Raw genomic sequence first — 12106 nt, 5'->3', positions numbered from 1 at the left:
ACACATCATGTTTCAATTGAAAATATGTGACTGACAACTTGATGGTTGCTCAGCCTCACTTTAGATCAAATTTTCCAATTCCATCTGATAATCAGATTAGCTAACAATGGACACATTATGAAACTCGGGGATAATTGAAATAAAGAGAGATATTAGCTCCAAGAGTTTGCCTTATTTTCCATTTTCTAGGTTGTATTCTTGGAGATTCCCACTTCAATGCACAACTGAATTCAAAACAATAAACTGTCCACCCCACATGTGTAGCTCCGCGACAATGAATAGAAATATGCTAATGAGGAATCTTAATGAACAAATCTATTTCCTGTAATTTTCTGCATTTTACATCAGATTACATCTGATGACTCAACTTATGGCAAAATGAAAAGGTCACAAATAGCTTGAAATCTGTGAGAAGCCTAATTCTCCAAAACACCGACAAAACACCCTACTTTTCGCCTTTGGTTTTCACGTTTTAAAACAGCTACATAAAGACTACTCCAATTCATCCTGAAGCCTCATGCAATCCGACTTTCGGACTAGCCGAGCAAATCGTCAAATCAGCAATGATGAAAAAGTTCTGTGGACTCTCTAATTTGTTTGGCTAGCAAGCAATGACTCACAAATCAAAACCCACAAAACATCAATATATACCCATATTGCAAGCTATTAATCATGTTTTATATCATTACATAATTTCAAAATTATTACAATTCAAGCTTTATCACTATGGGCACTGCACAACCATTGCATGCACATGTTTATCTTGGTCTTAAGCTCGCTCACAAAATCTATAATTACGGCAATTGTCAATGAAGCCTAAGGGGCACAGAACCTTTTGAAATTCACAACTTCAATGCGAAATTAAGTGTCGATATTGCAATATGGTCCCAAGTAAATTGTGACTATTACCACAGGCCTTTTAAAATAGCAGGCAATTGGACATTATGAATAGGCCAAAAATATTATTAAAACATTTTGAATGCAAATATTACTAATGGAATAATTCAATATGCCTGAAGTTACTGCAATTTTAACATTTCAACATTAAAAAAAGGATTTTCACACAGTGGGGTGTTTGATAAGCTTTACCAAACCCTGAGTACATGTACAACTAACTCAATAATTCAGCTATAGTTTAACTGAGACTCTACGATACAATATTGTTGAATAACAACTTGTACTATGTTGCCTAAAAAATCTACCTGGATGTGTAAATCTAGATCAAGACGAACACGTTTGTAAGGGTCGGAAAAGGTTACACTGTGATTTGAGAGATAGTATAATAAAGAGCAAAGTTCGCCGTTTTCTCATGCAAGCCTGTTTTGTTTAAATCTGATACAATTGTTTGCTTTAAGAATACCATCATACCCTTGGTGTCTTATCATTCGTGCCACCAAAGATAGAAAATACACGTTCAAAACAGCAAGAAATCCATTTTGTTCTCAGACACAAAACATGAATGAAGCAGCTGTGACGTCGTGCCCTATTTCGTGAGTGAGTTTTCCAGCTTAGATGCGTCTTGAGCACTACAACCTCAGAAAGAACACAATACAGTATGTCGACTGTAATAATTCAACACACCATCGATGCATCCTGTCTATTCAACTGCTGATCTTGCAATCTTTTCACAATACGACAAATACCAGGTATTTTTGATTGAATGAATATCCCCCCCCCCCAAAAAAAACCTTTCACTGCATTGCCATATCAAAGAACTTTACAATGCCAACATTCATTTCACAAGTGCATTCATATTGAAAATTTAGTAGAAGTTATCATAATGAAAATTAATCTGCACTTTAAATTGAAGTTAAAAGCTAACTGACCAGTATACTTAACCAAAACCCAATGTATTTGACATTTTATATGGTAGATAGAAATAAGTTACTTTTTTTTTTTAATTTGCAATTGACGAAGTGCTCATTTAGCCAATTAAAGTTACAAATTCAATTGATTAGAGATTTTTTTTTTAATCAAATAAGTTTAACATACAAAAAATATCAGACAAGTTCATTTTGATAACCATTTCTTTGCACCGTAACTCTTATCTACAACCTCAGCTGAATTGAACAAGCACTTTATTTCATGCTACATTTGTCCAATCTCTAAATTGATTCTAAATTAAACACATGCACAGTTTGAATTTCTCATATTTAATTTGGCAGCCACTATTTTTTTTTCCCAAGGAAGCTCAAATGCTTGAAAATAATTTTCTTTGTGAGTCATTTAAATGGTTTTATCACCGGATATGATGCTGCGTTTATCATCAGTGAACTATGGCATCTTGAAATGAATTCTCCGATTTTTTCGACCTCTAGTATCAAACTTCTACATGGTCCATCATTTAGACCATACATTATAACAGCAACTTTCAATCCGTATTACAAGATGTCTCTTCAAATCAGCAATATTTTTAATTAAACATTTATTTTGAAAAATTATACCCCCGTACATATCCTTTAAATTAGAAAAGAAATTTGATATGATAAACTTGATAGAGAAGTTGCCACACCTTTAATTAAACCTATCCAGTTACAGATTTTTCTTTCATAAAGAAAAGTACAACCATCAGACACAATTAACTAATTAGTGAATGCATAATTAGGTTTGTCATTCTGGTCCAGTGCTTTTGCCAATAAACGTCTTGCACTCTGAAACTACTTGAAGTAAGTTTTAGTGTTTGTTAACGTCTCCTTAAAACTAAAATTACATAATTGCATTAAATGAAAAAGTGATTTATGATATACACAGAAAATTGCGACTTTGATGCGGAGAACTTGAAGCCTGTCTGTCTGGCTTCGAATAAAATATGCATGTCGTAACGATATCATGTGTCTTGCTCAAGAATGTTCACAAAGCATGTCACTTTTTTTCTGTCTTTTTAGATTTAGCATGTCTTTTTTTCTTTTTTAAGATTTTAAAATTTGTTTTTTGAATTCAAGACTACCGGTACTTTTGTATTTGTTAAATGTCCTTTACAGTGTGAGCTGTAACATACATTATTTTACACCGATAAGTTCATATTATGATCTCGTTTTGAACTAGAAGCACTATAACTGAATGATTTTTTCTGTTTCAAATGTCAGGATGTTTTTTTTTTTATATTTATCTCTATCCTGTGTCCTCACAGGGGGTCTGATATGATGAACTAATTCTATCACGATCTCTCTTCTTTTTTTTTTTTAAATCCAGTACGACTCATCAATGAATGAAATATATATGAAGTAAACACAAACTCAAGAAACATGAATGAAGCCTTCTTTGAATATTTCAAGCAATAATCAAATCAGGCATCTGTACCGATAGTCAAGGGTTGGAAAGAGCAGAACAGTTGAAAAGTAATTAATTCTGTGGAGGAAATTGAGAGGTGCGCTGGACAAGATAAACCAAATGGTGAGGAAATATAAAACATGGTTTTATGCCATACAGCTGTTTTTCTCTGAATCTGATATGTCAGAAATCTATTTTTATGAACTTCAATGGTTTCTCCTTATTTCGTTTTTATACTGACAGATCTATCTCTTTGTGAGTTTATAAATCTTTTTTTCCCTGATACAATTTAATTGCATGACATAGAACCACGGTAGTAATAATACCCTAGTGGTTTCATGTCAATCCTGTATTACTGCAAAAAAAAAAACAAATCCTGAAATATGAGATGTGATACAGTTTAAAGAGGGTGGAACAATTTTACAAGGTTACAGAATATGACTATTAATTGAGTTATATACACAGACAAGTTTGTGTGATTGTTAGCATAACTGCAATATGTATTTATAACATGTAATGAAAAAAAAAGAGGCAAAAACTCTCAGAGGTCACCAAACTTATCAATGAAATTTCAAAACATATCACAGAAAAAGACAGACAAACATTGATTGAAGTCTGCCTAAGTTCTCAGAGGTCCGAGAGCTTATCGCAGGTATACACTGTAAACAGAAAACCAATTTGAAGACTGCCAAGCTTTAGGTTTCCTGCATTAATAAATCCAATATTTACAATGCCAGGATGTGTACAATATGGGTAAATAAGTAACACTGAGATTGTTAAGTAAACTTTATCACATTTAGAAGGGTCCCACCCAGTGCATGCTAACATGCACTTGTCAGGAATGATGGTGTCCATGAACTCATGTGTAAAGCTTCTACAATATAGTCACTAGGGAAAATTCTGCAAATTTTTCTAAAAATTGATAAGAGTGGTGCATGTTATAAATGCAAGGTTTTTTTTTTTTGCCTTTTCTTGAAATTTTATGCAGATCGTGAGTCAAATGACTAAGCGACTAAGTGACCAATAAAATCAATGACATTTGATCTTATTACCAATGCATTACTAGAATTTCCCGCTAATCGCCAAATAAAAAGTCTCTCTCAATCTGGCCAGAGGCTGACCAAAGGTAACAAATTACATTAAATGTCTGATTAACATCAAGACACAAGGTTATTGACAATGCTTTGTCCAAGACTCAATCAATTTCATGCACAAACAAGAGTTTATCGTGTCTCGAAAATGAAATGAACAGTTTGCTTTGGTCTGCCCATCTGTCTCTGGGGAATTAACATCACACGGTCTTCTGGCCCCTCTACACAATAGCAGTGGTCAGCTGATCAGGCCATCACTGCGGTCCAATCGCACTAATTACCTCTTCTATATGAGACTGTGGTCTGCTAAATAACCTTTGTCACAGGGATCAAAACACTTAGCAAAACAAAGGGAAAGACAAACGGCTCTCCCTGATACAAAAGGACTTAAAAAAAGGTTGAATAAATTTGATATAATTTGGCTTTGATTGCTCATCCAGCCAAATAATACTCTGCCACTTCTTCAGATTAGAGGTGCTAGACTCTAGGTCAAAGCTTTCTACAGCCCGAACAATAGGGTATTTCTTTGCCAAAACATTAGTGAACAGCCCTACTTTTTTTTTTACACATCTGGCTCTCTGAGTAACTAAGGTATTTGTAGCACAATGTCTACATAATTCTTCTACAATCAGAAGAAGTTGACATGCATTAACTTCTGTAGAAAACATTACATTTCACTCACAAAAAGCTTCATATTTCTCAAGATATGGGTCTGCTTCCCTCTTATCACATTAGCTGTCAACCTATGAACAGACATGACCCCATCTCAATGTTCCCCCTCCCATGAACTTTGGCATTCGGGGCACCTCCCAAAATCTGTAGCTCGCTGCTAAAGGTATGTTGTCAATGTTACAAATACATATCAATGTAGCCCTCCCATTGATGAATTATTCATAAAACATGCAGGTTTAATGAAATAACTAACTAGCGTTTGACAGAATCTTGGTGCAAGCTCAGCACTTTGGATACAAAACCTCTAACATTAAGACCTTAAAGATAAATGACAACCCTCATGTATTCACGGAGAAAAAAAATACATTTCGAAAATGACAGATTTTATGAGCATTGTACTTGCACCATGGTAGCGATTTTTTCGTTCAGATTTAGAAAAAAAATTCGAAGATCAAATTCAAGATACCTTTATCAAACCCAGGAAGGTGGAGTGTTTGTAAATGATGTAACTGTGCGAGACGATAGCCAAACGGTCTAAAAATCAGTGAGAAAAATCCAGCAGGGATGTGAAAGTTATAGAAGTATGTAACACTGTGATAAAAGACAGATATATTTTTAGAATTTTGATAAATCTGCAATCATGATCCTCCGATGATCCATTCCAAATTTTTCAAGTACAGCCTCTCATTCCCATGCTGTTTCAGAAATCTTGTAATGAATGCAAAACAACATTAACTGAAATCATTAGTAATGGACTGATATGCAAGAAAATGGCAAAATCATGAGCAAGCAGGAGAAAAAACAAGAGTTTTCTGATGTGTTCCATTAGGAAACCAGATTCGCTGTACTTCAAATCACAATACTGATAGATATCAAACTTGTTCAATTGAATTTTCTTGCTTTTTAGCCAAGTGTATGATTTTTATTGAGGGCCTGATAAAATCCCTACCGCATAAAAAATGTTTGAGGAATACGACCTAAGTTTTGTATGATTCATAGGCGAAAAGGTTTAGTCATCCCAAATCTAAATGGCCGCAAAAAATACAAGCAATTGAGAACAATTATTAGGTGTAGTAAATCCATTCGAACAAAAAAACAAAACAAATAGATTGGGTAATTCTATCAAATGTCCACAGGGACTTTCTCCCTGATCAACCAAGGGGGTTTGTAAGATAGAGGGCCGATCAATGAAGGCCTGACAAGTATTGGCGGCCTGGCATCAATCGTCTTATCAATCATCAATCTCATGCAACTGTTGCTTCTCTCCCAAACATAAAAGTCAGATCATCAGGTTGTCACAAAGAATTATAATTCATTTGGAAACAATTTCAAGAACTGGTGTCCTAGGTCAACACAGATATGGGGCAATATACCACACATCTTGCTATGTTCAAATGATCTCATAAACAGGCAGTTTATAAAAGATTCACTACATTTATCAACCAGGGAATCTGAAATATTCTTTAGGAATTTGATCATCTTGTGTTTTCTGAAGGCTTTAGGAACCATCATATGCATAGATTTTTACTACGGAATTTCATTTTATGGATCACAAGTAATGAAAAACATATAATGTTAACTAACCTGAATATTTCTACAATAAAAGGGAACAAAATTGTTACTAAGCAATAACTGACGTAGAAATTATGACACCAAGTATCCAGTAATTAATTGTATGGGAAGGCTATGATCATTTCAGTACTTTCATTTTGATCTTAAATAGGCTGGTCTGTAACAGATGTAGGAATTAGTGTTTGCCTGATACACAAATCACCAAGGATTCAATGCCCATCTTCTGAAGCAGGTCGAACTTATAAACTGATCATCCTGTTATTTACTGCTAAAGTAAATAAACACAGTGAAAGATGGTTGCACTAAGGGTGCTAAACAGAGCACCTGTCAGTAAGAATTCTTATTACCAGATAGGGAATGCACAGAGAACCTAACAAGGGCTACACATGGGGAATACACAATTGATGGAGAGCGTGTGGGAGGCGAAAGGTGATGCCTCAAACTGACTCACATACACACCTGAGATCATCAAACAACTTGCAATACACAGATTAACATATCTGAACTGGCCAAGCCTTTGGATACCCTCTTAACAGACGAGTTTAACAAGTCTACAATGCTCTGGGGCCTGCAGGTACTTTATGACTAATGGGTATATAGACCAAACGACAACAGCCATGTGCAATATTATAATGCCTTTTGAATTTACACCTTTTAAACATTTTAAAAACATGTTATGCCAAACAGATGTTTTTAAAATGCCTCAATTGCGAGCTATTAAATCTTTTTGTCTAATGACAATGTGGAATGTCACCTAAGTCTTTCTATGGAACAATATTATTTTTGTTTTGTAGAGGTTTATGACCCTCCCTAAGTAAAGATAACATGGTGTCAGGGTTTGTTTAAGACTGAGGAATGTTTCACGCTGTCTGCCCTTGTAATCATAAGCATGTGCTGAATTCATGCAATACATTAAAACATCAGCGTTTTTTTGGTTAAGGCTAGTTCAGATTTCATGATATATTTCTTGACATTATAAATGTGAGTGAAAATTTACAAATCTTTTCAATCTACATGTGTGTATGATAGATTTTGAGAACACAGACATTTTATGTATACCAAAGTTCAACATACATGGAAATTATTGTCTGTCTATGCACAAAAGCCATACTTTCCAAAATGAAATTACCTATCAAGTTGTCATCAGTTTTTGGTACATAATTCAAAAACTGTAACACAAGAAGGACACAGATGGGCAAGAACTATAGAATGCCTATGCCGTCAACATAAAGAACCTTTTATCATTGGTAAAGGTTTTTGAGAATGTTATACTGCTGATTTAGGGGAATCGTTTAATAGAAATAGGTCAAGATTTGTCAATAGAAAGAGAGCCGATTTCCAGGTCAAGTTTGCATGATATATTTGCCTATAGACTCACGCTACCTGTATCAAGTCACAAATTCCCTGACACAGAGAAGCTCAAAGTGTCACATCTGCTATCAACACATAATATCTAGACTTTACTTCATAAAAATTTGATAAAATGTCCTTGGTCAGATTTAAATACAACAATAACATGTACAATGTCCTTTCATGATTGATGGACTAATATACTAATTAATACATGTACACAATTTTGTAACTGAAGGGAGATATATTAAGGACAAGTGGTCTCAAGAAATAAAAAATGCACCTTCAAATTTGATGGTCTCTAACTTGATAAGTTCTGTCAAACCATGCTACAATGCAGTTACCAGTAACCCACACAGTATCAGCTATATTTACCTACGAAGGCACTCTATGACTAGTTCTACAGTAATGTTGGTATTTTGCCAATCCTTGCATAAAAATTCACACCTTTCGACGTTACCAATCATAATTAATTCCATACCACATTGCAATCAAAATGCCAAAAAACTATTTACATGATTTACATACAGTGTTAATTCCTAGACACTGCTTCCTCAGTATCAAGACCGCAAACTATATAGGCAAAGTGTTGCGAAATTAATTCGAAAATCATTTCACTCTAATTAGTGTCACCCTCAAGAATGATGGTCCATCAGCCACTGACATCAGAAGTTTGTTTGTGTGGTGGAGTGAACTGAAGCAAAAATAATTCATTTTTTTCCCTGATAATTCAATGTCACAACCATAATATGTCAATCTCTACTTAATCAGTTGAACAGTAATAGATACCTGATCTAGATCTATTATCACTCTGACCAGATTACTTAGAACATCAACTTCTCAGTTAACAATAATGACACCTCCCTTAATGAGATCCGTAACAGTTTAATGAAATGGCGGAAAATTCAACAATTTTTAACAAAGAAACTCTTCAATGGACGCAACCAGCCAATCCTGGAAAGTTATTCCAAATCATTAACCACTGACTGGCATTTGGTCATCCAGAAAAAGTAATTGTTTACGAAAAATAGGTGAGTCAGGAACTTTTTCAAAAGTATTAAATTGAAAAGAAATTGTAGTTCATGCAGATTTTTGAAAACCGCAGTGCAATCTAAACTTTCCTCCCAAAATATTTTGATGCTTCTTGTACATGTATTTACCGTACATGATATTAAAACTAATAAATCATCTCTATTTTCATATCATCCAAATTAAGTGCAAAGTGAATTTGTTTGTATAGATTTTACTAAAACCACTCAGTGCAGCTTTGAATCGAATGTTTATGAACTTCTAAGCACTGAAACTTTCAGATAGCAGGATCTATTTTTATCTCATTTAACTCAGCTTTATGCAGACTCAATTAAGGCTTTCAGAGAAATACACATTTATATTATTTTGATATTCTCTACAGGAATTATTTTGAGATTGCCAAAATGCAGTGGGAATTGTTTGTAAAAAATTGTCAACCTTCCAAATAAAGGCCAAGCAAGCAGGTTTGTTTTGTAAGCTGGTTACTGATAGCTGTTAACCTCTCCATGTTACAAATCTGGAGTTTATTTTGGCCTTAATTAATCGGCATTAAACATGTAATGATCCCTTATGGACTCTGAATAGCTGTTTGAGAAGTATGATCAGTAAATAGACAACAAAAGAATTCCGATAACAAGAAGGTTTAGTAAGAAGATAATCTCAGATTAGCAGAGGATATTACAATACTAGAAACACAAAGATATACCATTCTATAGCAATTTGAAAGGAACGGCCAAGATCTACTGTACAGATGTACCAGACCCTCGCGGTGAACATTGGTAATGAACTACATGACATGGCGTATGCTTCTAATACCTGATTGCTGATGACATCCCAACTGCGGCGATGCAAGTTTTTGTTGGTCGATGGTGGCGTTTGGTACATGTTTTCTGGGTATCCATTCTCCGTCATTCCTGACAACAGCTTGAGCCGGTTTCCTGGGGCAATCCCCTGCTTCCCACGGAATGAACAGAGCCACCATCCCTCCAGACCATTAGCGTCCTGCTCCAGGATTGACAAGACATCCCCACGTTTGAATGCCAGCTCATCTGGAGTCTCCGCCACATTGTCGTACAAAGCCTTTGCCAGCAATGTCTGGAAGAGGAAAAGCAACTTTTATGTATTACATTTCAAATACACATGAAACATGCATTAACTGCTTTAACATACTTTTCTACAATTTTGTTTGAAATATGGTTTAATTACCTAAAACGACATTAAAGCACAAAAATTGTATAAAGCCTTTGCTAGCAATATCTGTAATTTCATGCGTTTTACATTAATATAATTACATAAATATATATAATAATCATAAATATAATAACCTGATGGATATCAAATTATATATGCATATTAACATCTCAAACATATCACTTTCAACTATTTCATGCTCAGTATTCATTTATATCTTCTTAGTTTTTAACAATTTTCATAAAGAACTTAACAAATCTTTGAATCAGTAATCGCATGTTTCTGCATGACAAACTACATGCATACCCCCAAAGACTTGTGTGTATTGGGCCCGCAGCACAACAGCCACTTATATTAAATACGACCCTTAGAAATATGATATCACATTCCATACATTTATTTCAGTCTCAAGCTTTATACAGTGGTTGTACCTTATTAAAAGCTGTAAAACCCTACATATATACATATAGGAGTAATAATATGTGCAAGTCAAGCCCCCCCCCCCCCCCCCCCCCAATCCTATATCTTTTCCTACAAAATACGACCACGATTGCCAACTTTAACTTATAGAGAAGAGTATGTTAGCAATCAGTTCCTGAGGTCAGAGACTTGTCGAGCATGAAGTCATTGGGGTGAAGTTTTTTTTACTGCTGCCGTAACATTGACAGAATTCCAATCACTGTTTTCACTGAGATATTAGGATGGGTAGAAGAAACTGAGTCATATCTCAGAGTCGTATACTATTGCAAAACAATTATAGTTTCCCTACTTACACACAACTTTATGACTCATTGTCAAATATTATAATTGAATTTGTAGTGCTTCATAATAGCAAATAACCGAAAGAAATCAGGGACAAATATACATAAAATCAATATTCATATCAATTATTAGACAAGGCCAATAGGAAATATGAATTATCAGGTGCTAATATTTCGTAGTGATCGATTCATTTTTTACATGTAATTATTGACTTCAATGTTACAACTGATTCATCTAGAACATGTAATTATAGACTTCAGTGTAACAATCCAACACCATGCTAACTTTTTCCCTGCACAAAAATTGATTTTAACGGTTTTCTGAGATTTTGGTCATTTAATATTTGTCAGGCCCAAAATGTCAACATCTGTCACAGTATTCATGCAAATTTCTACCAAAAAAAATAACCAAACCAAAAGAAAAGTCAGAACGAGGGCTTCCTACCAAGGCCAATAACTGTATATAACAAAGTATGGAAAGTGTTTAGACCATCCACTGATAAGAAGTTGTGGCATCAGAGATATGCGATTACATGAAACAATTACACAATCATTACCTCATTGCTGTGTATAATTAATGACATTGTATATTGTCAAAGTCAGGCCAGCCCCCCATAGACCAAAGTTACAATTAAGGTGGCTCTATACACCCACAGTTTATTCCAATTTTCAATAGAAGACCACAAAACATATACTTATCAAATATTAAAATGACGATAGGGATACTATAGGTATTTTAAAAGAATTTTTTAATGTTTTTTCGTGTTTTTGTAAAATATTTTTTAAAAAGACAGCTATCAACAAATTGAAAGAAATTATTTTGTCATATGATGGATATTTCCTTCGGACACATAAAAAAAAATATAACACTTCTTAACATTCAAAAATGTTATTATTGCAATTTTTTTTAGTATTTCCCAAAAACATATTTTTTCATATTTTCTTACTCTGTTGACAAATCATCTGAAAAAGTTGCTTGATGTTATAAGAAAATGTATTTTAATAAATGTGAAATAAAAAATTGAATGAAAACAATTGCAAATAAACACAAAAAATATTTTAAATTTTATTTGGTATGAAAGTTCCTCATGTAAGGGTTATCGTTCCTAAGTCCCAAGGCCAAAACACCTTGGGGACTTTTCATTTCAGAGTTGAAGAAAATTTCCTAAA

General features: G+C 34.2%; 1 protein-coding gene across 5 annotated transcripts in view; it reads right to left on the bottom strand.

Annotated features, from left to right (window-relative positions):
- Window positions 1-12106, bottom strand: part of LOC105329588 (enhancer of filamentation 1) — a 30048-nt gene that overhangs the window by 3603 nt on the left and 14339 nt on the right. For 4 of the 5 annotated variants that reach the window (XM_011430882.4, XM_066078791.1, XM_011430879.3 and 1 more), the window contains exon 2: window positions 9801-10079. In XM_011430882.4, coding sequence (XP_011429184.3) covers window positions 9801-10079 — 279 coding nt within the window. Of the gene's footprint in view, window positions 1-9800; window positions 10080-11493; window positions 11536-12106 lie in introns of those variants that run through there. The other variant, XM_066078790.1, reaches the window with a different exon arrangement.

This window comes from Magallana gigas, chromosome 3 (genome assembly GCF_963853765.1).
Source record: "Magallana gigas chromosome 3, xbMagGiga1.1, whole genome shotgun sequence".
Lineage (NCBI taxonomy): Eukaryota > Metazoa > Mollusca > Bivalvia > Ostreida > Ostreidae > Magallana > Magallana gigas.
The sequence above is the reverse complement of the archived record's forward strand: the minus strand, read 5'-3'. Positions and strand labels throughout refer to the sequence as shown.